The 26,405-nt window shown below is 46.8% G+C and overlaps 4 protein-coding genes across 6 annotated transcripts in view; 1 reads left to right on the forward strand and 3 right to left on the reverse strand.

Moving 5' to 3' along the window:
* Positions 1–969, reverse strand: part of c3b.1 (complement component c3b, tandem duplicate 1) — a 36,953-nt gene extending 35,984 nt beyond the window's left edge. Inside the window, exons 1-2 of the mRNA XM_061230580.1 lie at positions 888–969; positions 458–481 (exon numbers count right to left, since the gene is read on the reverse strand). Of these exons, the coding sequence (XP_061086564.1) occupies positions 458–481; positions 888–961 (98 nt within the window). The 5' untranslated portion in view covers positions 962–969. The remainder of the gene's footprint in view (positions 1–457; positions 482–887) is intronic.
* Positions 970–1,687: 718 nt separating this feature from the next.
* On the reverse strand, positions 1,688–8,222 carry yju2b (YJU2 splicing factor homolog B). 3 transcript variants are annotated; one of them, XM_061231480.1, is made up of 10 exons: positions 8,170–8,222; positions 7,507–7,559; positions 7,078–7,131; positions 6,640–6,722; positions 6,057–6,112; positions 5,393–5,453; positions 4,797–4,939; positions 4,213–4,385; positions 3,697–3,835; positions 1,688–3,014 (listed from the first exon to the last, which is right to left on the reverse strand). In XM_061231480.1, exons 2-10 carry the CDS (start codon positions 7,507–7,509, stop codon positions 2,440–2,442), a joined length of 1,287 nt encoding a protein of 428 aa, XP_061087464.1. In that variant the 5' UTR covers positions 7,510–7,559; positions 8,170–8,222; the 3' UTR covers positions 1,688–2,439. The 3 variants fall into 3 exon arrangements, with proteins under 3 accessions (XP_061087464.1, XP_061087465.1, XP_061087466.1); XM_061231481.1 differs by having other exon boundaries at positions 8,144–8,203; XM_061231482.1 differs by lacking the exon at positions 8,170–8,222 and adding an exon at positions 8,054–8,142.
* A 10,843-nt stretch (positions 8,223–19,065) lies between these two features.
* On the forward strand, positions 19,066–21,309 carry LOC133121416 (artemin). The gene is made up of 2 exons (XM_061230581.1): positions 19,066–19,150; positions 20,915–21,309. The coding sequence occupies exons 1-2, from the start codon at positions 19,066–19,068 to the stop codon at positions 21,307–21,309; spliced, it is 480 nt and encodes a 159-aa protein (XP_061086565.1).
* A 497-nt stretch (positions 21,310–21,806) lies between these two features.
* On the reverse strand, positions 21,807–24,220 carry alkbh7 (alkB homolog 7). The gene is made up of 4 exons (XM_061232261.1): positions 23,806–24,220; positions 22,994–23,167; positions 22,756–22,880; positions 21,807–22,569 (listed from the first exon to the last, which is right to left on the reverse strand). Exons 1-4 carry the CDS (start codon positions 24,085–24,087, stop codon positions 22,449–22,451), a joined length of 702 nt encoding a protein of 233 aa, XP_061088245.1. The 5' UTR covers positions 24,088–24,220; the 3' UTR covers positions 21,807–22,448.
* Between the last annotated feature and the right edge of the window lie 2,185 nt (positions 24,221–26,405).

Below are 26,405 nucleotides of genomic sequence, written 5' to 3' on the forward strand. Positions count from 1 at the left end.
CGCACAACACAACACTACACAACACCACACAACACAACACAACACTACACAACACCACACAACACAACACTACACAACACTACACAACACTGAACAACACCACACAACACTACACAACACAACACTACAACACCACACAACACTACACAACACAACACCACACAATACTACACAACACAACACAACACTACACCACACAACACAACACAACACAACACAACACAACACAACACAACACCACCACACAACACAACACAACACAACAGGAGGCTGAAAATCACACCAATGATGAAAATCAATCAGTCATTTTAGCTTTCCTGAGTACTCTTTGTTAATACTCAACCGGAAATAATAAACAAACAATAACAAACAATAGGATTGTAATGGTAAGAGATGCCTGTTTACATGGAATAGGAATGAAATGGTATTTAAAAAAATAAAAATAAATAATACTTACTGAGGCCATCGCGGACGCACATTACTGAAATAAAGTAAGATGAATTAGTCCGAATGTTGCAGTGGGCATATGATAACACACACACACACACACACACACATACACACACACACATACACACACACACACACACACACACACACACTCACACACTCACACACACACACACACACACACACACACACACACACACACACACACACACACAAATAACGCACCTTTCCTCCACACATTAAATCAACTGTTTGGGAGTCAATTCTAAACTGAGCGACCGACTGACTTGTACCAGACTTGCAGAAGCGCTAAAAAATCCGAGTTAATTCCAAAGAACCGGAGAACAGGCTTCTAGAGACACGGGAAGCCGTCCTGCTTCTGTCATTTTAATGGATAGCACAGGAGAGGATGAGAAATGAACGAAAAGGATACTCACACATTACTGAATTGGCCTTGAATGGCATGAAACAGGGTGAAGAACCACAGCGTTCTGACACCGACCACTTCCATCGCCACAGACTGCTCTCCACACAGAGCTGAGGCGATTGAAATGTGGCGTTGGTGGAGTGAAATTAATGAATAACTACTCTCTCTCTCGTCATTGTGGGGGATTGATGGTGCACTGGGTAATGTCTATGGGGAGGGGAGGCTGGACCTTCGCGTTTAGTTTTATCTTTTTGTACTTGTTGTGAAATATCTTTCTTGCTGATTCTATCATCTTTTTCTCTCTCTCTCTCACACTATCTCACTCTTTCCAATTTTTCTTTCCTTGTGATTTGCGGGAATTGATGTTTTTCTGCGCCTTGTGCTGTTTTGTTGTAGTGTTACAATAAAGGTGTTAAAACTCAAAACTCTTCTCTCTCTCTCTCCTGCTCTCTGCTCTGTTACACATCATGCTACATTCACCCTCCTATTATGTTTGCGGACTCCAGTCAGTGTTTGACCTCTCTTAAAAAACAGTTTTTATATTCACACTGCATGATTTCCCTCATTTTCAAATTTGTTGGGATTGAAGAGTGAAAATGCAACGAACATAATGCGATAAGTCCTGGACCAACTCGGCATAAAAATGTGTTGGTGTGTTACCCACTGTAAACATTTTTAGATTTGTGAATGATTCTGGCACCCAACTTTCACTGACTGTTCCTCAGGCTCTAAAATGAGCCACAGATTCTTCATATTTATGGATAAAAAGATAGTAATTTGGGAGACAATAAGAAGGCAACACACAACGTGTTAAGATTTTTCCATGACAATATTTTTGCGTTTATTTAAACTGTTGGGCTCAATTTGACCTCAAATATGAAACCGGTGGTAACATCTGAACACGACAGGAGAGTTAACATGACAGTAGGTTGCATATTGACTTCTTCATGAGGGCGGCCTGTAGCGTAGTGGTTAAGGTAAATGACTGGGACACGCAAGCTCTGGTTCAAGGGCCCCACGGTTGTGTGGATCGTATTGTGGCGAGACCGGGATTAGAACCACCGACGTTGCGGGTCATGTACCTTCACCACGACACTACAGGCCGCCCGGGCCGCCCAATCCTGAAGCCTGATGGTAACTGCAGGCCTGTGTATTCGTCCAATCCACAGTCCACATCTCGGTCCACGGACCAATCAGACCAATCCATCGCACCCTTCTTTCAAACCACACAGAAAGTCGTTTTGTGAAGTCTTGTTCACGTTCCGAATATTTTACACAAAATGTTTGTTACAGAACCATCAGTGAAAGATTACACCAAACAGCACGTTTCAATAGCTTCTGAATGGCACAAGCATTAAATGGTACATCTCAGAGATCCATACACAGCCCAGATCTGGACCACCTCCCTCACACTGGTGTGGGGACCCCACTCCAACAGAACCTTCGGTTAAGAACTACACTGTACACAGCTTTGCAGTGTTAGTGCAGTCACACTCTGAAAGTTAATCAAATGTGCAGAATTAAATATCGCTCTGTTTTAGTCCAGTGTCGTCCTGGCAGACTCAGTCTGAGTCACTGTAGTCTGCGACGAGAGACCTCACGAGACTGGAGTGCTTCTCATGGTCCTCCACTATCCCAGAATGCTTCTCATGGTCCTCCACTATCCCAGAATGCTTCTCATGGTCCTCCGCTATCCCAGAGTGCTTCTCACTGTCCTCCTCTATCCCAGAGTGCTTCTCACTGTCCTCCACTATCCCAGAATGCTTCTCATGGTCCTCCGCTATCCCAGAAGCCCCTGAGGCTCCAGAGGCTTCATCTCCATCCAGATTCTCCGATGTCGAGGCATCCGACCCTGCGGCCTCTTCCCGTTCCTGCTGGGGCTGTGCGACGGTGAAACGGGTCCCCCCAGGGTCGGACTTCCTGCGGGCGGGCGGGGCCGGCGCCGAGGCCCTCCTGCGGATGAGGCTGAGGGGGCTGGGGGCCGCGGAGCCCGGCGGTCTCGGGGCCGCGCCTCGCCCCCCCGACTGGGACAGCTTCTGCAGGAGGCCCCCGGCTGCACCCCTCGGCCCCCCCGCGGGGCAGAACCAGGAGCGCGACGAGATCTCCTTACGCTTGCTCTGCTGCCGGTCATCGTACGCTGGGGAGGAGAGAGAGAGAGGGGGAGAGAGGGAGAGAGAGGGAACACAGAGTGAGTGTGGGCGTGCGTTTGTATGACGTGCGTGTGTGCGTGAGGTGTGTGTGTGTGTGTGCGCGTGTGTGCGTGCGCGTGGGTGTGAATGTGGGTGTGTGTTTGTATGAGGTGTGTGTGTGTGAGTGTGTTTGTATGAGGTGTGTGTGTGTGAGTGTGTTTGTATGAGGTGTGTGTGAGTGTGCGTGTTTGTATGAGGTGTGAGTGTGCGTGTTTGTATGAGGTGTGAGTGAGTGTGCGTGTTTGTATGAGGTGTGTGTGAGTGTGCGTGTTTGTATGAGGTGTGTGTGAGTGTGCGTGTTTGTATGAGGTGTGTGTGCGTTTGTATGAGGTGTGTGTGAGTGTGCGTGTTTGTATGAGGTGTGTGTGCGTTTGTATGAGGTGAGTGTGCGTGTGTGCGCGTGTGTGCGTGCGTGTGGGTGTGAATGTGGGTGTGTGTTTGTATGAGGTGTGTGTGTGTGTGGGTGTGTGAGTGTGTTTGTATGAGGTGTGTGTGAGTGTGCGTGTTTGTATGAGGTGTGTGTGCGTTTGTATGAGGTGAGTGGGCGTGTGTGCGCGTGTGTGCGTGCGTGTGGGTGTGAATGTGGGTGTGTGTTTGTATAAGGTGTGAGTGTGTGTGTGTGATACTCACAGTCAGAACTCTGGAAGGTCAGCAGGGCTGCTAGTCTCTTGTCCTCCTCTCTCTCAGGCAGCAGAGGGATGGACAGCCCTGTCCTCTTCCTCACAATGCTGTCCTTCTCCTCCTCCTCTGCCATGACCTTCTTCTCGTCCTGTCAGACACACACACACGCAGTGAGTATACTACATATATATATATATATATATATATATATATATATATATATATATATATATATATACACACACACACACACACACACACACACACACACACACCCACGTGTATTATTCAAAGCAGTTTACAGTTGATTGAACAAAGCAGCCCCCCTGGTGCTAGGTGCGGTTGAGGGCCCAACATCTGCTCTGATCTTATCGTGGCTACACCGGGGCCTGAGCCACAGTCAGGGACCTCAGGCACTAGGCTTCAGGCCGCCCTGGTCCAGTGGGCTGAACCCTGTGCAGCTGCAGACATGCCTCGGGGCCTGACCCCGCCACGCGCTAACGGCTCCCCCTGGCAGACACGCACCCTGAACTTCCTGCGGAGGGCGCTGTTGAGCTGGAAGTCGTTCCTCCAGCTGGACTGCATGTCCTGGAGCTCGGCCAGGGACGGCAGGGCGGCCCTCAGCTTCTCCTGGTCCCGGCCCCCGTGGTCCAGCTTGTACATGGGGTCCGTCGCCAGCTTCTCCTTCTCACTGTGCTCTGGCAGACAGACAGACAGACGAACAGACAGACCGCAATCAGACACTGAGATAGACTGACCACATTACCACATTAATGGCATTTGGCAGACGCTCTTATCCAGAGCGACGTACAGTTGATTAGACTAAACAGGAGACAATCCTCCCCTGGAGCAATGCAGGGTTAAGGGCCTTGCTCAAGGGCCCAACGGCTGTGCGGATCTTATTGTAGCTACAGCAGGGGATCGAACCACCGACCTTGCGGGTCCCAGTCATGTACCGTAACCACTACACTACAGCCCGCCCTGACCACACAGACAGACAGGAGGACACACAGATCTCAATGAGAGAGGGAGAGAGGGAGAGGGAGAGGGAGAGGGAGAGGGAGAGGGAGAGGGAGAGGGAGAGGGAGAGAGAGAGAGAGGGTTAGCACCTGTAGTGAGAATCTGCTCGTTGTCCGCCATGTCCCAGCGCTCCTCCTTGCGACTGGCTCCGCTGACGATGACGTAATCGCAGGTGGCCGGGTCCGTCTGCATCTCGATGTAGTTCACACAGAGGTGACACTTCATCCTGAACCTGAGGGAGGTCACAGCTCTCAGCACTCAGCACACAAACTCACTCAGCACACAAATACACACAATGGATGGACGACGGTGCAGTGGGTAGCACTGCCGCCTCACAGCAAGGAGGTCCTGGGTTCGAATCCCCGGTCTGCCGGGGCCTCTCTGTGTGGAGTTTGCATGTTCTCCCCGTGTCCGCGTGGGTTTCCTCCGGGTACTCCGGTTTTCTCCCACAGTCCAAAGACATGCAGGTTAGGCTGATTGGAGAGTCTAAATTGCCCATAGGTATGAGTGTGTGAGTGAATGGTGTGTGTGCCCTGCAATGGACTGGCGACCTGTCCAGGGTGTATTCCTGCCTTTCGCCCAATGTATGCTGGGATAGGCTCCAGCCCCCCCCTGCGACCCTGTTCAGGATAAGCGGGTTCAGATAATGGATGGATGTTACCGAGTGTCGACATCTCCCCCTTACCTATAAATGGGTGTTGTGTAGTAATTCCCCACTTTCTTCTTCTCTGCATTATATCGTACTCCTGTGAAACAGCGACACAGAAAAATAAAGGTTATTTCCAAATCCCAATAGCAAAGGAACATTTTAAACAGCTTTCATGTCATAGGTGTACTCTAATTGTAATAATGTCAAACAGAGAACATTTAAATCACTCTAAATTGGCCTTGATATAGCTCAAATGGAAAGCATTTGGTTAGACAGCTGGACAGCCAATTATGAAGAGTCTCAGTCAAAGAGCAACAATGACATGATCTAGTGCTGCCCTCTAGTGGAATGTTTTCTGACTGTCAAGGTATAAAATGGATATCAACAGGCCACCCTTATCTAATGTAGACTAATGCCACACATACTGCGCTACAAAATAGACATCGCTTTTCAGAACTAAAACATACTACAGCCAACCCAAAGACAAACCAGGGGGCTGACCGAGACAACCCCACATAAACATGCAATCACGCATCCATAAATATAAGCACACAATCTTACTCGCACACAAAACCATAAAAATGCAAAGACAAGTAAACACACAAACACACACACATGCATACATTCACTCACTCATAGTTCCACACACACACACACACACACACACACACACGCACACACAGAAGTATAACGACCATACCCATGCCAATGTGGTTCTTACAGCCATCACACCAGATATTGTAGGGCATCTCAAACCTGAAAAGAGAGAGAGCGAGTGAGTGAGCCCTCTAATCAAGTACTCACCAGCACAGCCAGAGAAAAACTACACACCGTAATCACACAGCATACACAGATTACACAGTGCTGTGTTTTGAAGTGAGGCATTGTTTATAAAGCACAGTGCTGTGTTTTGAAGTGAGGCATTGTTTATAAAGCACAGTGCTGTGTTTTGAAGTAAGGCATTGTTTATAAAGCACAGTGCTGTGTTTTGAAGGCCATGTTTATGAAGCAGTGCTGTGTTTTGAAGTGAGGCCCGGTTTATGAAGCACAGTGCTGTGTTTTGAAGTGAGGCTCGGTTTATGAAGCACAGTGCTGTGTTTTGAAGTGAGGCCTGGTTTATGAAGCACAGTGCAGTGTTTTGAAGTGAGGAACGGTTTATGAAGCACAGTGCAGTGTTTTGAAGTGAGGAACGGTTTATGAAGCACAGTGCTGTGTTTTGAAGTGAGGCCCGGTTTATGAAGCAGTGCTGTGTTTTGAAGCGAGGCGTTGTCGGGAGCTCTGACCGGATGATGAGGATGCCCTGGGAGAGCTTCCTGGCCCTCTCACGCAGAGGGTGGCTGTTCTGGTAGCCATTGAGAGAGCCGTGCTGGAGAACGGAGAGAGACACGGTCAGACACGCACATTAGCACGCGGGCAGAAGCAAGCAAAGCATGCTGCTCAGACAGAATGACAAATACAGACACAAGCATTCATCTGCATCATGTCTTCGTCATCATCATCATCATTTCTCTCTCTCGCTCACTACTATAATTACAATTCAAAATTCTTATTTAGATCAAATAAGTGTAAACAATTAAATAATATTGCAAACAATTAAGAAATAAAATAAATAGCAACAATGATAATTAGTCAGATTTACTTCACACTATCTCTCACTCATACACACTACTTCTCTTTGCTTTAGTAATTTAGTCATTCCCCCTGACTCTCTCCATGCCTACCTTGGCTGGGTCGAAGTCTGGAGGGTAGTACTTGTTCACTCCTTTCCTCTCACCCTGTAAGGATAGCAGCAGGTAAGGTAATGTCAGGAATTATTCTACACAGCCATACGAAAATGAATAAAGACAAACCAGGACAAGGAACACTTGTCAAATTAGTGTTTTCTGGTGCTTTTAATTAATTTATTATTTTACTGTGTGCATTCCCTAGCCACTGAGAGAGTTCAAAGACTGAATTGTTTTATATTATTATTAAGCAAACCTTGTTTGGGTGAATTTACAAATGTGCTATCGTTATAAAAAATAATCACACAAATCCCGCTGCCAACATAATCAGTTTCTCCGATAAAATATAGACAACGAGCATTATTTCACTGGTAAGTAAGTAAGTGTTCATCCAAATTAAACCGTGGAAGGTATTCCGACACCGACCATTTTGGCGGTTGACGATCTTCAGTGTACGTCAGCGAGATGACTGCTTACACCTATCGGGCACAGGAGATCAGAGATTAAAACACAGCCCATGCGACTCGTGTAATGCAACGCCGTCAATCCACAACGAAGGTGTGACTAAATTCATTTACAAACGGACTGGCTTCAAAGGAAACGTTCACTGCTGAAATGCCAAACTACATGACACGAAAACACGGAAAACTCCACCAAGCAGAGCAATACTGAGACACAGTTAGACCGAAAATGGCAACTTAACCATCGCTTCCCAACTATCAACAAGACAGTTTGGTGCCGAGGCTGCAAAATTACACAATTCCAAATGTTTCACCGTAGCTATCTAGGTTGTACATGTACGTTGTGTATCAACGATTCCCAAGCCTAGTACTAGCTAGACAGCTAATTTATCAAATGTGGCTAGCTCGTCAATATTTTAAATATAGCGAGCCAAGTGTGTTTTCATGTAGCTAGCTAGGGTAGCGTTTTGCTGCTACAAATCTACATAATGTGCGAGCAGATCCGTTTATACCGTAGTTAGATTATTAGCGTTATAAAATACTACTTCCTCGAGAAACACACTTATGCAAATATAGCTATTTAAAACATTCAAGATAATCACCAGCTCCAGAAGTGAAATGCGTTCACCTTCTTGTTTATTGACAACGTAACTTCCGTTGAGTACACATGAAGAGGAAGTAACCATAGATATATGTATGCTGCCCGTCCTCCGCAAAGTTAAATTTTAAAGGGAATATTTTTAATGCTGCGCTACACATAGACATATGTATATGGAGCTACATCGCAATTGTGTTTTTACCATAGACTGTATAAAGCCTCTAGCTTTTGGAACTTTGTTATATGACTCCGCTTATGTGTTATCAATAAAAAAACATGTAAAAAAAAAAAAAAACTTCCGTGTGAAAATACTCAAGTATTAAAACTTTATCATTATTCTTGGAATATATACTTTAAGACGTGTTTGTATGGTTATGAAGAATGGGCTAAATTGAGGGGAAATGTTGATTTCAGCTCAATTTGTGATTATTTACGTTCCAAACGAATACTGAGGGGGCATTTCAACCAAATTCCATCAGGGGGTGCTAAATAAATAGTGCCCAGATCAGATGGGATGAAATCTCAATTTAAATTAATTTAACCCAACACATTTTATAAAGCACTTACCTTACCGATGTGATACCCTTTTCTGTATATCTATTCAAATTGACGCTGGACTGGTAAAAAAAAAAAAACAGTAGCCTTGTAGAAAATATGAATTTATTTTCCCTGTATCACATCTTTCAGTTTTAGAATAAGTGACATTTTAAGTTTTTCTCGCTGTATTTAGAGTAACTTAAAATAACGATGAAGAGAACGTGTCTGTGATGATCTGTGCACATATTTCCTTTAGACATGTCTCAGTGTATGCACATGCAAAACCATGTTTTAAAAAATATATATGTTCAAAGACGGTATGTCCTCTCAGGAATTTGGAAAATTAACCTTTAGGTGACCTCGGAGAGCTCTCGTGACATCATGGGTCAGGGCGTGCAGTAAAGATCGTGGAGCTGAGATATGGGACGATGAGCACATTCACAGGAAGAAACCATTTTCTGAATGACGTGAATTGTGATCATGAACAGTGAATGGGCAGTGATTCATGTGATTGTGTAAGAATCGTTTTTTCTACATTTCAAATAGAAAACTGAGCGGATGCTAATTTAACACAGAGAAAGCATTCAGTACATATACAGCTAGTATGTTTAATCGATCATACCATATAATATATGAATAATATTGAATTATTAATTCATGCTATGTGATTGGAGCTTCTGTCCAAGTTAAGTCAAGATAAAAGGTTGCACAATTCCTAAATGTTGTAATGCATTTATTTTTAACTGAGTACTGAATTTGAGGTTTGCCAAGATCATTGAGCAAAGTGTATATCTCTCATTTATTATATTGCTCCACTGTCATGAAAACAACCAGTTTAATACTAAAATACAAAGCAGTCACTAAGTATTTTGACAGAGGTATCATTTATTTTCTTTTTGCTCTGTACTCCAGCACATTGGATTTTAAATGAAATTAGGAATGAGGTTAAACTGCCACCATCAATTTCAGGGTATTTACATCCATATCAGGTTATCCATATAGGAATTACATCTATTTTAGGGGACCAAAAATAATTGGACAGTTGGCTTCTGATTAGTCAGGTGTGTTCAATCACTTCCTTAGTACAGGTATAAGAAAGCTTTCAGTATGTAGTTTTGATTCCAGGCTTTTGATTGCCTTTGGAGTTACATTACATTACACAAATTACATTTGGCAGACACTCTTATCCAGAGACTAAGCAGGAGACAATCCTCCCCTGGAGCAATGCGGGGTTAAGGACCTTGCTCAAGGGCCCAACGGCTGTGCGGATCTTATTGTGGTTAACACCGGGGATCGGACCACCGACCTTGCGGGTCCCAGTCGCGTACCTTAACCATTATGCTACAGGTCACCCATGTTATTGGTGTTATGAGGACGAGAGTTGTGCCAATGACAGTCAAGGAAGCCATGAGATTGACGAATACGAGAAAGAAAACAGTCTGAGACATAGGGCCCAACCATAGGCTCGTTTGGACAGTGGCGGGGAGCAGTGGACGGCACTGGGGTGTGATGCAGCAGGAACCGGCGCACAGGCGGGGTCGGTCCGGGGCCAGATTTACGGTGTAAACAGCGAGCGAGCTTGGGATTCCGGCGCTAATTCCCGCAGAATGCTTCCCATTTCCAGCGAGCCGCTCCACACATTCCTGCCCGGCGCAGACAGGCCCTATAAGGGCCGGCCCGAAGACCGGCCAGCCAGGGGCCCGAAAGCCATCAGCGGTCTCCCATGGTGCACTGCTGCGCCCGACCGCGGAGAGGCCCCTCCCTCTGCGCCAACACCTTCAGCACAAGGACATGCAGGTATGCACATATCTGTGTACACACACACACGCACACATACACACGCACACATACACACACACACACACACACACACACACACACACACACACACACGCACACATACACACGCACACATACACACACACACACGCAGGCACAGACACACACACACACACACATACACACACATACACATAAACATACACACACATAAACACACACATAAACATACACACACATACACATGTAAACACATAAACATACACACACACACACACACACACACACACACACACCCACGCAGGCACAGACAGATACACACACACACACACACATACACACACATACACATAAACATACACACACATAAACACACACATAAACATACACACACATACACATGTAAACACATAAACATACACACACACACACACACGCACATACACACACATGGACACACACATAAACATACACACACAAACACACAAATAAACACACACATACACAAACACACACAGGTACACAGGCATAAACATACACACACATAAACACACATAAACACACACATAAACACACACACACAAACACACAGGTACACAGGCACAAACATACGTATATACATACGCACATAAACACACACACACAAAGACACAGGTAAACACACGTATACACACACATACACACATAAACACACACACATAAACATACACACACATGCACACATAAACACACACACACGAACACACACAGGTACACAGGCACAAACATACGTATATGCATACGCACATGAACACACACACAAACGCACAGGTAAAAACACGTACACACACACATACACACATAAACATACACACATATGCACACATAAACACACACACACAAACACACACAGGTACACAGGCACAAACATACGTATATACATACGCACATAAACACACGCACAGACATATGCGCATACACACACACACAGATAGATGTACATATTCAGTCATCCACCGAACCTTCTATAAGTCACTTCATCTACAGTAAAAGCATCGATTAAATGCTCAAATCGGCATTTTTATTTGTAGTTCATTTCTGTATATTTTAGTGACCATTTTAGCAAAGTTCTTGGTGAATTCCCAACTTTGCAATGGCTGGGAGAGGGGCATTTGTGGCTGGAAACAAAAACAAAACAAAAAGAAAATACTATAACTCCCTCCAAAGCAGTGTGTACAGGCATTGCAGTTTTAAGCTGCAAAATGCTGCACTTGTGTATCGCACCTGTTTTAAAAAAAATCACATTCAGTTTTATTTTTGGTATTTCTTATTGCTTATGAGACCAATGTACTGAAATAACTACCAATATACGCAATACGTATACGTAACATGCACATATGTTATACGTATGTAGGTAAGGTCGAAGTTATTAAATACCTGATTTAGCAATAAATGGCAGAACAAGCGGCACACAGCCGAATGCCCCGTGCATATGAAATGGTGTCGATACTCCTGAGAAAAATGTGGGCTGCGTTCCTGACAGGTGAGGTGGTCTGGGGAGGCACTGGCTGATGTAATCCCTGCAGTCGCGGGGTGGTAATTTCCGAACAGTATATCTCTCAAGGCTGGTTTGGCGGTGTTTTACCCCTCCGCATCGCATCGCCGTGATGTAACGCTGACGCACATCTGACCAGGGCTCTTCCAGGCTGAGGTCGGCCACGCGGTGAATCTATAGGCCAGCGGGGGGAGGGGCCTCCCCCTATAGTCAGCCTCCTCTCCCGTTCCCATCGGGGAGGTTTCTCCTGAGTCGTTTACCGCATATGCTATTTTTGGGGCCCTTAGGGCTGATATGTCCCATGTTTTCTTCCCTTCTGTCACTGCCTTTGTGTCAGTCCGCTGTGTAAAGCGCCGTGCAGATAAAATTGAATTTAATTGAATTGAAGTAGCTACACGTGACGGGAAGGGAGTAGAGGGGCGGAGCTATGCTGTTGAAGAACATGGTAGTGATGGGTGGGGGTGGGGCTATGTGGCAGGGGCGGGGCTATGTGGCTGAGGAACATGGTTGTGATGGGTGGGGGCGGGACTATGTGGCAGGGACGGGGCTATGTGGCTGAGGAACATGGTTGTGAGGCGGCAAGAGCCATTATCTGGCAGACGGAGGGTTGCCGGTTCGATCCCCCGCCCGGTGTGTGTCGAAGTGTTCCTTGAGCAAGACGCCTAACCCCTAAATGCTCCTGACGAGCTGGTCGGTACTTTGCATGGCAGCCAATCGCCGTTGTGTGTGTATGAATGGATGAATGAGAAGGCGCTATATAAATGCCACTATTTACCACTTAGGTAGGCTTCAGGCGTATCCTCTGCCAAAGAGGTGAACCGCATCCCCACTGCCTCGTGCAGTCCGTACAGTGCAACTACATTTCCCAGTACGCCCTTGGTGTCTCAGTGGTGTCACTGACATGGGCGGAGGAGGTGTTCATTTGGCTAAAGATGCACTGCTGCATCCTTGTAATGCCATGCGACTTAGCGTGTTAATCGCGCTTTCCCAGAATTATTCCTGTTTTCTGCCATATCAGACTGCTGCGGAAATTCCTGCCATTCCTCTGAGACTGAGAATACCCCAGATTCCAGACTGTCTCCCTGAGTAGATGCTAAAGGCATTACTTTACCCTCACTGATGCATTTGTGCCTCTCTCACTCTATCTCTCTCCTTCTCTGACAATTTTGTTTTGAAATGATTATTTTTCTCTAGGTTTGTGTAAAGTGTGGTTTTTATTTTACATTTGCTCATCTTTTCTTTTCTTTTTTTTGGGGGGGGGGGGGGGGTTCCGTGTGTGTGTACATGTACATGTGTAGGTGTGTGTGCATGAGAGAGAGACCATGTGACCCATATGTTAGGGTAAGAGGATGAGGTAGTTTGGTCATCTCCTGTTTTGGTCAGCTTTTAAGATTGTAATTTGCTTGTAATTAGATGTTTTCATTAAAGAACATCAAAAGTAAAAAAAAAAAAAAGTATCTTGTTTGGAGTGTGTCTCTCTCCCTCTGTGAAAGCAAGATTAATGGGAGAGGAATGGATATTCGGAAAACATGGTGGACCCACTCTCTCTTACTCCCTGTCTCACCTGGAGCAGCTGCAAGCACACGGGCGGCCTGTAGCGTAGTGGTTAGGGTAAATGACTGGGACACGCAAGGTCGGCGGTTCCAATCCCGGTGTAGCCACAATAAGATCCGCACAGCCGTTGGGCCCTTGAGGAAGGCCCTTAACCCTGCACTGCTCCAGGGGAGGATTGTCAACTGTACGTCGTTCTGGATAAGAGTGTCTGCCAAAATGCCAATAATGTAAAAAAAACACGGCCTGCCACCAGTCACACACAATGCACCCCACGTCTCACAAGCACCCTGTAATGTTCCTGAGTTCTGTCTGTTAGTTTAATTTTGTTATTCTTGTAAAAAAAAATTTTTTTTTCATTATTCGTGTCTGGTCCTTGTCCTTATTATTCGTGTCTGGTGCTTATTTATTCATAAACATCAATCCATCAGAGGGAGGAAACTGATTAATCTGTTTGGATTCACAACACGGGAATCCCTCTGAGTCTGTGTCAGGCAGATCAACGCCTGACACGCCAGACTCATCGTAACAGCTGAGCAAGTGCGACAACAATCAGCAATGTCTAATAAAATTGTACAAAGCCATTTCAGTCACGGATGACCATCGGTAATCGGAATGTTAGCTGAATAGCAATGTGCTAATGTTTCAGACACGCCTGCATTTCTGCAATCGGGAATTAAAAAAAAAAAACATCTTCCTGGCATACTGTTGGTTCTGCTTCAGGGAAGACGGCTCAACTGTGACCGTCCAGGCTGAGAAATACTGGAATACCACTGTCCTAATGAAATATGCTTCTTGCAAACCTGTGCAATTGATGCAGTCCACAGACACCAAATGAATGGTGTTTCCATCTGAACAGAAGGTGTCTAGTTATGGGGTGATATAAACACAATTTCTTTTTTTTCTTTTTTTTTTCATTTGGCTAGACAGTAATAGTATGAAAGCCACTTATCCCCACAAAGCACAATTTAGCGGAATAGTATAACTTAGTATAAGTTCTTCTTCAGTGAACAGATGAGGAAGGGGAAAACGACAACAGTTTGAATTTAAGTATAAAACAGACATATCATTCCTCGGCTGCACTTATGTCATGTAAAGAATCGGTATTAACACCTGAAAGCATTAAGGTGATTTTATAATAAAGGAATTAAAAAAAAAGGAATACAATGATTAAATGGTAAAAAGTCCTGGCATTTATATAGCGCCTTCATCCAAAGCGCTGTACAATTGATGCTTCTCATTCACCCATTCATACATACATTCACACACCAACGGTGATTGGCTGCCATGCAAGGTACCAGCTCATCAGGAGCATTTAGGGGTTAGGTGTCTTGCTCAGGGACACCCAGGGCGGAATTGAACCAGCAACCCTCCGACTGCCAGACAACTGCTCTTACCGCCTGAGCCACGGCCCCATGATAGAGTGGACAGAGGGGGGCTGTAGAGCGGGTATAGAGTGGACAGAGGGGGGCTGTAGAGCAGGTATAGAGTGGACAGAGGGGGGCTGTAGAGCAGGTATAGAGTGGACAGAGGGGGGCTGTAGAGCAGGTATAGAGTGGACAGAGGGGGGCTGTAGAGCGGGTATAGAGTGGACAGAGGGGGCCTGTAGAGCGGGTATAGAGTTGACAGAGGGGGGCTGTAGAGCGGGTATAGAGTGGACAGAGGGGGGCTGTAGAGCGGGTATAGAGTGGACAGAGGGGGGCTGTAGAGCAGGTATAGAGTGGACAGAGGGGGGCTGTAGAGCAGGTATAGAGTGGACAGAGGGGGGCTGTAGAGCGGGTATAGAGTGGACAGAGGGGGGCTGTAGAGCGGGTATAGATAGAGTGGACAGAGGGGGGCTGTAGAGCGGGTATAGAGTTGACAGAGGGGGGCTGTAGAGCGGGTATAGAGTGGACAGAGGGGGGCTGTAGAGCGGGTATAGAGTGGACAGAGGGGGGCTGTAGAGCGGGTATAGAGTGGACAGAGGGGGGCTGTAGAGCGGGTATAGATAGAGTGGACAGAGGGGGGCTGTAGAGCGGGTATAGAGTGGACAGAGGGGGGCTGTAGAGCGGGTATAGATAGAGTGGACAGAGGGGGGCTGTAGAGTGGGTATAGAGTGGACAGAGGGGGGCTGTAGAGCGGGTATAGAGTGGACAGAGGGGGGCTGTAGAGCGGGTATAGAGTGGACAGAGGGGGACTGTAGAGCGGGTATAGAGTGGACAGAGGGGGGCTGTAGAGCGGGTATAGAGTGGACAGAGGGGGGCTGTAGAGCGGGTATAGAGTGGACAGAGGGGGGCTGTAGAGCGGGTATAGATAGAGTGGACAGAGGGGGGCTGTAGAGCGGGTATAGAGTGGACAGAGGGGGGCTGTAGAGCGGGTATAGAGTGGACAGAGGGGGGCTGTAGAGCGGGTATAGAGTGGACAGAGGGGGGCTGTAGAGTGGGTATAGAGTGGACAGAGGGGGGCTGTAGAGCGGGTATAGAGTGGACAGAGGGGGGCTGTAGAGCGGGTATAGAGTGGACAGAGGGGGGCTGTAGAGCGGGTACAGATAGAGTGGACAGAGGGACAGAGTGGTAGGGGTAGAGCAAGTAAGAGTAGAGTGGCTAGAGATTAAGTGCTTAGAGGTAGAGTAGGTACCATAATTAAGGTTTGAGTGTATATGTGTACAGCATGGTACAGTAGGGTCAGCACACCCTGAGGCTCTCCAGGACCAGGAGTGAGGACCCCAGCACACCCTGAGGCTCTCTGGGACCAGGAGTGAGGACCCCAGCACACCCTGCGGCTCTCCAGGGACCAGGAGTGAGGACCCCAGCACTCCCTGCGGTTCTCCAGGACCAGGAGTGAGGACCCCAGCACACCCTGCGGCTCTCCAGGACCAGGAGTGAGGACCCCAGCACACCCTGCGGCTCTCCAGGACCAGGAGTGAGGACCCCAGCACACCCTGCGGCTCTCCAGGACCAGGAGTGAGGACCACTGGGATAGGGCATGAAAGGAAGGGCTGGACAGAGAAGTATGTGTAGGATAGGTTTCACACCACGCACCATCACAGGCTCCTGAATTCCACCTGCTCTAGTGCTGTAAACACAGCCCCCTGGCCAGCAGGATCAGGGAAAACACATCAGTCTTAAAATGCCCCGTACACATAGCTGCTGGAAAAGACTAATCCTCTGGAATTGTTTTCGCATATTGGGTGCCGGTAAGCCCCTCTCTTTTTCCGAAGTTGTAGAGCATTTGGCCTCTCCCTCCTGTTCTGGCCGAATGTGGATTTCTTCTTCACTGTCGTGTCGGAGGCTGACTAACGGACACTGCTTGTGTTGAAGACACAAATATCGAGTCCAGCCCTACGCTGACCAGCTTGAAAATTGACCTGGTCAAGCTGGTCCAGCTGGGTGTGAGCTGGTCAACCAACATGGCCAAGCTGTTCATAAAGCTGGTCTAGCTGGGTATGAGCTGGCCAACCAGCTAGTGCTGGAAGCTTGTCTGAGCTTGTAGCTGGTCAAACTGTGTCGAGCTGGGAGCTGGTCTGAACTGGTCAACCAGCTACCAGTTGTTTCAAAACCTAGCTTGAGCTTTTTTTCAGTATGGTACGCCAGTGCACAATTCAAGCAGCATAGAAACCAAGCAAGCACCAACCATCTATTCAATGAGTAAGAACACCCAACTAAGAAACCCCAAATCTAATGTAGGCACAACAGCACTACTAAGACACAGATTTTCCTATTTAGATGCCAGATATAGGCACTTTTGTTTTTTTGTCTGACGAAGTCACAATTAAAGGTGTGACTGTCACTATCTGCTTGGAGATTAATTAAAACAGGATATGTCAGTGTTCCAGTAAAGGCGTATGAACACACATTAACACACTACATTATTCATCAAAACAGTGAGTCTATAACCCTGCTGAAAAAAACAGCTCAACCTAAGATTTTAAACAGCTGATAGCAGTTCAGACCAGCTCCCAACTCGACATGGTTTAGCTGGTTGACCAGTTTAGACCAGCTCAAGCTATGTTTTGAAACAGCTGCTAGCTGTTTGACAAGCTGCCAGGCTCAGACAAGCTACCAGCACTACCTGGTTGACCTGTTCATATCCAGCTAGACCAGTGTACAGCCAGCTTGACCAGCTCAATTTTCAAGCTGATCATAGCTGGATTTTACAGCAGGGCACAGATGAGGACACACAACAGAACGGGTACTTCAGATGTACTGGCGGTCTTATCTGAGGATAATCACCAATCAGATAACAACACCGTCAACAGAAAAAGGGTCAGCCAGTCAACCTAGTGTCAAGAAGTCACAGCGTTCCCCCGGTCTGTCCGTGAGTCAGCCCAGGGGAAAGACGGTCATAGGCCACACATTTGTTACCGAGCTCCAGTCCGCGTGTGATTCAGGAAGCCATGACAGAGGACAGGTAATGTCTTTGTGTTTAGTCAGCGTGTTACACAAGGTTTTCCTGCGGGGCAGTGCACACACCCTCACATCTGTAACCAAATAAGGTTATAAACCCTCCTGGGGAAAAAAACTAAACAAAAAAAACAACCCCCCAGCTCAAACTAGGTTTTGGTTGACCAGTTCGGACCAGCTCATTCCCAGCTAGACTAGGTTACGACCAGCTTGGCCAGCTCTATTATCAAGCTGGCATAGCTGGATTTTACAGCAGGGCACATGTGAATGACCCTTTGTGATAATGAGTGTTATCTCTCCTCTTCCTCTCCCTGGCCATCCCTCCCTCTCTCCCTCCACTACCATGACTTGTCGACCTTTACTCCTTCATCGCTGCATGAGAGAGAGAGACAGACCAGAGAGAGAAAGAGAGAGAGAGAGAGAGAGAGAGAGAGACAGACAGGGGAGAAGAAGCAAGCTGAATTTTCAAATCCCCGAATTTATGTACGTGCCTCTGAAGATGGCGAGCTGTCTAGGAATTCCCATTAAAATAACTTCTGTCAACTTTTTAATTATGGTCCCTCAATCCCTCACCCATTTAACCCTTTCTTCAGTCTCTCTCTCTCTCCATTTCAGTGTTTCTCTGTCTGGTCCTGCATTGCCAGAGGTCTTCAGCTCTTCTTTCTTCATCTCTTCTTCGCGCCCCTTCGTCCGTCAGTCCCCCGTGTCCGTTCATCTGTCCCAGTGACTGTCCCTGGCAGCCATTTTGTGTCAAGCGAGGGCCATCTGCGCAGCACTCAACTGCTGTGCAGCGGAACATCTTTAAGCAATTTAACCAGGGAATTTGCTCGAGGCCCGACATCGGAAAAACACCTGCATATCACGGCAAATGACTCATACCTGTTAAATAATATTAATAAGAGGAATTTTTAGGTCAGGCAGCACCCCCTGACCACACCCACGCACGCCTATGCACACAGTCAGAGCTCGAGCAGGTGAGGGTGAGAGTTTGGCAGAGAGAACGGTTGGCTTCCGTTCCCCTCCCCCATCGGGATGCTGAAGGGTATAAGTCGGAGGTTGTGACTCTGGCACGTACACGCATCACTCACGGCTCGTCCGTCTTCACGCGTTCACCTGGAGAGAAGCGAGGGAGAGGGGGGAAAGATGAAGATGAGGATTCTGCTGAAGATGGCCTTGCTGTTCTACTGCGTCCAAAGCAGAGAGGGACACCGGCTGCACTCACTGACGGGTAAGTTCGTCTCTGCTACCTGGAGCATTATATACACCTGCAGAGAGTTCGGGTCTCTGTGCTTGAAAAACTTTCATAAAAACGAAATGTATTCATAAGTTTGGATATACCTAAATTTCTACGTATATTTCAATATTATTTATTAAAAACTGAGATTTCAACGATAACAAAAATAGGCCATTTAAAAAATTGTGTTTATGACTTTGATTGAATTGTGATGGAAAACGATGATCTATTGGTGCCGAATGAGGGAGCCATTCGCAAATATGTTCATAATCGACAGGATACCTGAGCCAAGAACATTAGATGTATGAAGTGATATTTATATTAATTTTAAAATGTAGGATATGACAGCAGGCAGTGACTTTGTGTGGCTGTCTGTGGTCACAACTAGTTTGAGATATCTGGGGCTATTTGAGCTGTGTGTTTATATTTGGGTTCTTTAGGTTTCAATCTTAGAAAATCTCCATTTTAATTGACTCGAGGCTTTGGAATCAATTGGGCACAGGAGGAGGATATTAATATTGTAATATCAACGTGAGTTGACCGAAAATGCAGAATCTCCACAATCTGATTAATTGGTAAAAATGAGATGTTTTCAATGATGATAATGGAATGAGGAAAGACTCACTGCGCTGTGAAAATTCCAACGCGTCCATGACCTTTCAGTGTTCTGGTATGAATGTGTTGCGGTCTGTGTGTGAGCCTTTTAACTTAACGGTGTGATTTCACACTTCACCCTGCATGTATGCACAAGGGTGAATTAATTCCTAAAACCAATGAGACTCCTTCTCTGGTCTACAATTCATAGCCTCCATACTACAAACAATATGTAAGAGTATCAAAACATTTCTAGGAACATAACTGGAATAGATGAGAGGACCATAACGGTTTTCAATATTAATTCAGAATATTGTACAACATTGAAATATTTTGTTCTCTATCCACGTTGCAACTGGGGAGATACCATTCTGTGGCAAAGTAATAACCTTAAATGGCATAGGACAAGACGTACATAACTTAACTTTTGCTTTATTTAGCTTCAAGGCTTTTGAATTCATAAAAGGGATTAACAACGTGAACTACAAGAGATTCTTCATGTGGAGTCATTTTAGTCGACACAAATTAAAAACAGGAACAGAACAAATCCACACAGATATTAGGAAGTATTTTTTCCACACAGAGAGTAGAATAGATTACCAGGACAAGTGGAGGCAGAAAATCAAGACCAGTGCTAGATACTACTACTAGTTCCTAGGTAAACTAAATGGTAAAATGGACAGGACTTACATAGCAGCTTTACAATGAATGCCTCTCATTTACCCATTTACTCATTCACCCATTCTCACACACTTGCTCAGGGTCACTTTGACACACCAAGGGCAGGGGCTCAAACCAGCAGTCCTCCGACTGCCAGACAACCGCTCTCACCCCCCGAGATAACGTTGCCCCTAAGCGTAAGCACTAGGTAAACTTCAGTGGTGGGAAAACAGTAGCACCGTTGAGCATTGTTGGACTGAATGGTCTGTCCATGTCAGTATGTGTATGCGTTGTGTGGTGTTGTTGTGTTGAGTTGTGTGTGTGTGTGTGTGTGTGGCGTGGCGTGGCGTGGCGTGGCGTGGCGTAGCGTTGTGTGGTGTTGTGTTGTGTGGCGGTGTGTGATGTTGTTTGGCGTGTGTGTGGCGTGGCGTGGCGTGATGTTGTGTCAGACGGAGGACACGGACCCCGCGCCCACAGTAAGGCGTGGCTCTCCTCCCGTTGCAGCGCTGCGAGGGAGGGCGGGATCGTCCCACCCCAGCGGGAGCGGCCCGCGGGGCGAGGACCCGGGGCGGCGGGCGCGGCGGGGGGCGGAGCCTCCCTGCGGCCTGAGGACCGTGCTGCTGCAGGTGCGGGAGCTGGGCCTGGGCTACGAGTCGCGCGAGGCCGTGCTGTTCAAGTACTGCAGCGGGGCCTGCCCCTGGGTGCGCTCCAACCACGACCTCACCCTCACCAGCCTGCTGCAGAGGGGCGCCCTGCCACCACCGCTGCCCGGGGGGAGAGCGCTCGGCACCCCCTGCTGCCGGCCCACGCACCACGAGGACCTGGCCTTCCTGGACGACCAGCACCGCTGGCACAAGGTGGAGAAGCTGTCCGCCGCAGGCTGCAGCTGCCTGGGATGAAGACGGGAGGGGAGGGGGGGGGGGCGTGGTCGAGCAGCGCAGCTCACCAATCGTGATTCCGATTGGCTACGACCACAAGCAAAAAAAAAGGGGTAGGTGCAATTCAGTAGAAGCTGCAAGAGGCGCAGGAACGAGACACAGAGACAGGCCCTTGTAAACACTGGGGGGGGGGGGGGGGGGTTTACAGGTTGGGTAGGCAGTGGGTGGTATTTTGTTCGACCCAAGTCGCACCCGTTTGTACGAAAAAGGCGTTGGTGGCGAACTAAACGGAATGTTCATTTTAAATTGTTCAACGCTATCGATTTGCTGCAAACATAGTTCCCCGCGAACTTTCGCTTGTCTTTGAGCGTAACACCGCAACTGCCAACATTAGCAGCCTTTTCCTGAAGTCATGGGTCCTTTGCAAAAAATAAATGCAACTTGCGAGCGCGAGTAGTGAACTAAACCAGCCAACCAAAAAGGCAAGCAGGAAAAAAACAAAAAACAAGAACTATGTATTTATGTAATAAATTATTTATTTATTTGTAACACGTTTTGCGCCATGTTGTAATTTATTTTTTTCATCTTGTTTATTGCGATGTACGATTACACAGCTCTCATTAAAGCTGACGAACATGCTTGACTTTTTTTCTGAGTGATTATTTCAGATAAACTGTGTATAAAGTCTCCAGACTGGCAGTAGAAAAGCCCTTCCATGTCCATTGGTGAACAAGTGCAAAAGCGTCCAGTCATTACATGACATAATAAAATGCGACTTTCCTCTCATAAGACTCCTTACAAAAGTGTTTATGATTCTTTTGCAATCTCAAACCCGGTTCTTGTCATTTCTGAAATATTTTCAATTTTTCCAATGAACTCAATCGCAAAAGAAAATTGAAAAAGAATTAGACAGGCACCATAATGTCATGACGCAGTCCAACTGTGCAAAACCTAGCCATACTACAAATACATATTAATTGTATTGAGATATTAATCACACCAGTTTGTGCAAACACTCCCTTTTGGCATTAAGGTACGATTAGCACACAGCCAATGAGATCTAACGAAGAGCCACTCCGCTGGCGTTGCAGTAAAACGTGTCCCCAGCGTTCCGTTCCACTCGTGTTGCAGTGAAATGTGTCCCCATGCACTCCCTTGATTTAGGCGGGGAGGTTCCTGCAGATGACGGAGATGCGACGGTGGCGGGGTACTCTCCTCCCCGAGAAGAACGACTCCTCGTCTTTCAGGATCTCGTGGGTGTAGCTGAATCGGGCCTGGTCCCTTGAAGGAGAGAATAATACAATTCAATCATGTTGCACATGTTCCAATACCCCTTAATAATGGTCCTATCGAGGCAGAAATTTAAAAAAAATTGGGGGGATAGTATGCTGGAACAGTTTGTCCAGTAACTGCCCTTATCTCCCTGTATTGAGCTTCGCCCTACAATTAATCCATATGGGTCCCCACCTGAGAATGTACAGCGACCGCCTGGGTAGCAAGAGGTCCAGCCATTCAGTGGAATCGCCCTCCTTGACCAATCGCATGACGCTTTCAGACAGCAGATTTATTCCTGCGATGGTGCTGCCGCAGAACTAGGCAAACACAAGTAGAAACCGTCACAGCACTGGTTAGACATATATATTAATTACGTTGTCTGTTGTCAGTACACTAATCTCCAAACAGTGTGTGATCATGCCTCACGTACCTTAACGCTGTCGATGTGTGGTTTTATGTAGCCTGCCTTGTCCAGGTCAAGGACGTGAACTGGGCCCAGCAGCGCACTGTCTTTGGGGAATGCCACACCTCTGACTCGATCCAGCACAACCTCACACGTGGCGCTCCACTGCAGACGCTCCGTCTCCCGGTAACCGTGAATCGCCTGTCACGATATCACGGGTGTGTTTTTTTTTTTTTTTACATCAATATGCTGAGACATGCCAGGCTTAATATGTTGCAATCACTCTGACGAACATACTGGAAATCAAGGGCAAGGCGTCCAATAACTATTTGTAGTAGATTACAGCACAACAAACACTACAGAGTCGGAAGCAGTTTCCCTCTTTGTTGCTTATTAGAACAGATTGTCTAGCTCTAAGCATATCTCGCCGAGTCAACAGTGTAACATCAGAAGCACAACGAACTTTGTATTAAAGTCAAGTAGCCAAGAAACCGTAACTATGTTTTCACTATCCCTGCTGAAAACAGCGCATGCTGGGTTTTGAAACAGCTGGTAGCTGGTTCACCAGCTCCATACTGAACATGGTTTGACCAGCTCAAGCTATGTTTTGAAACAGCCGGAAGACGGTAATTTGACGCTGGTCATCGCTGGATTTCACACCAGGGATAACTAGCTAGTATTAGGTTGTTGTTGAAAACACGCAGCACAGTATCGCCAGCAAACTAAGTTAGTCCACAGAAGAAGACCCGAGATGTTTAGCACATAAGCTAACCTTAGCTGTGTCAGCTACCAAGTTAGCTAGGCTCGTTACTTGCTCTTGGAAAAAAGATGGAACATACGTCATCCCAGTGATCGAACTCGTATCGTTTCTTCTTTAGTCCAGGTTCAAGCTCTGTCAGGAGGGCTCGCTCTTCGTCTTCGCTGATGAAGTCCTCACGCACCTCGACGTGTTCGCGCACTCTCTCCAGCACGACCGAAGATGAACCGCACAGCAACAGCCGCCCAGCATCAGCTCTATGGCCTGAGTCTTCGGAACACTTAGAAACGGAGCTTAGGCCCGCACGGCGACATAGCAGCGACTTATTTCTGAATTTCTTGATAGCTGTAAGCAGCAGCCTCATGGTAAATGCTCTACTGGTTCAAATTGGACGGGATCTGCTCGTACCTGGATAAAATATGCGTTTTCTCGTTTCAAGTTTACCTTCTGATAGACGCTGCCATCTTGACACGTTGCTGGGCATTGTGGGAGTTGCAGTCTTATTCTTCTTGCGAGTTTAAGGCAGGTTAGGCGATAACATGCCCTCCACTGGCCAAAGCAATAATAGCAGTTCGTCTTCATTCTCTTCACAAAATCCGGGAGTACAGGCAAGTTTATTACAGTCCGGTTGATTTTTAAACGATTTTGCCCCTCTGCACTGCATACTAATGCAGTGGCATACTAAAAGTATATGTTGAGCTGTCTCTGGACTGCCTCAGGGTCAGTCAAATAGCCCATCACGATGTTTTCCTATAGTATACAGTTTGATCTCTGACAAAAATGTGTTTTTCTTTCACACTGGTGTCTGGATTGAATAATATTATCTTTAGTCCATTTCTATGTATTCTCGATGGCCTGTCCGGGGCTCTCTAGTTGCATTCTTTACCTATTAAGTTTAGAATTAAGTATTACATTGGATTTGTTGTTTTCTTATTCAGTTCACGGTAAGTGTAATATTTACCTCATCCTTAAGTAATCAATGCTTCGTAGTATTTAAACTTCCATCCATGTTCACTTTCCTTTCTGGCTAGATCTAACACTTCCATATTAGATCAGCGAATTGTTTTTTTTACTGGAAACTGAACTGCACAATTGGTTACTCAAACAGTGCCTATGAGGACCCCTGGAGGATAACTACAGAAAAACAAGTTTAAATCCCTTCAGATTCGTCACATGGTGGAGACAAACCGGAGACCCGGCCCACGAGGAACACCTGTAAGCATTTGCGAGTCACATAAAATCCGTCTCATACTCCCCAGCTGTGGATGTTTGTTTTGGGTGCGAAGGTCTCTTTCAGATTCTTGTTGGTTAGGGGGTTACAAAAATCAGAGGAGCTCAGAAGCACTCATGCTAATGGCTCTGCATGTTTGTGTCAGTGTTTTGTGTGTCCTCCTTGCAGAAGGACTGTACACATTGGCCAGGCAGGTGTCCAGACGGGGAATTCCTGTTGGGAGCTGTACCGTCTGGAACGTGGCTCCTCTCCAGCAGATTCCTCTTACAGAACATTTTTTTTGTGAAACCCGAACAGGGAACCACGTTCCCAGGGCTGTACTGGGTGAGATGGACACATGGAGGGAATGCATCCAAAGCTGAAATGGATCCTTCTGTTTCTCAAATGCATCGACTATTCCATTTAAGGTGGTAAATTGGATTGACTATGTCCCGTCATAATGTACAGGTGACCCTAACCTACATTAGTAATCAGCCCTTTTTGGATTCAATTCCTGACATGACTGGAACAATTGGCAGTATTTATAGAAATGAAATTGCTCATTCCGGGCGGCACAGATGGTGCAGTGGGTAGCACTGCCGCCTCACAGCAAGGAGGTCCTGGGTTCGAATCCCCGTCGGCCGGGGCCTCTCTGTGCAGAGTTCGCATGTTCTCCCCGTGTCCGCGTGGGTTTCCTCCGGGTACTCCGGTTTCCTCCCACAGTCCAAAGACATGCAGGTTAGGCTGATTGGAGAGTTCAGGATAAGCGGGTTAGGATAATGAATGAATGAATGAATGAAATTGCTCATTCCTAATATTCTTAATCCTACGGAATGGTGTAGGTCAGTGGTCCTCACTCCTGGTCCTGGAGAGCCGCAGGGTGTGCTGGGGTCCTCACTCCTGGTCCTGGAGAGCCACAGGGTGTGCTGGGGTCCTCACTCCTGGTCCTGGAGAGCTGCAGGGTGTGCTGGGGTCCTCACTCCTGGTCCTGGAGAGCCGCAGGGTGTGCTGGGGTCCTCACTCCTGGTCCTGGAGAGCCACAGGGTGTGCTGGGGTCCTCACTCCTGGTCCTGGAGAGCCGCAGGGTGTGCTGTTCTTTTCATTCAATTCAGACCCAAGAAACCAGGTGAGGTGACTTAGCTGTGTAATTAACTGCTAATATGTTTTCTCCCTCCTGTGCGACATTGCTTTAACATGTTAAGGTAGAAAATGAAGGTGTGATTGAAGACTGGGGATGGACCTGAATATACAGACTCTGAAATGAGCCCCACCTGGGACTAATGCAGTTTGGTCTTAATCATCTTGTTCTACATTTGTCTCAAAACTGTGTTTAGTCACCAAATAACAGTATACCCTGATATATATAAATGACATGCAAGACTCAATCTGCTGTCTGCCAGCTAAAAAGAGATTCAAAGGCAACCCTCCCTGCACTCAATCTTCCTGTAAGTGTTTGGAAATATTTTAAATCC

This window comes from Conger conger, chromosome 2 (genome assembly GCF_963514075.1).
Source record: "Conger conger chromosome 2, fConCon1.1, whole genome shotgun sequence".
Lineage (NCBI taxonomy): Eukaryota > Metazoa > Chordata > Actinopteri > Anguilliformes > Congridae > Conger > Conger conger.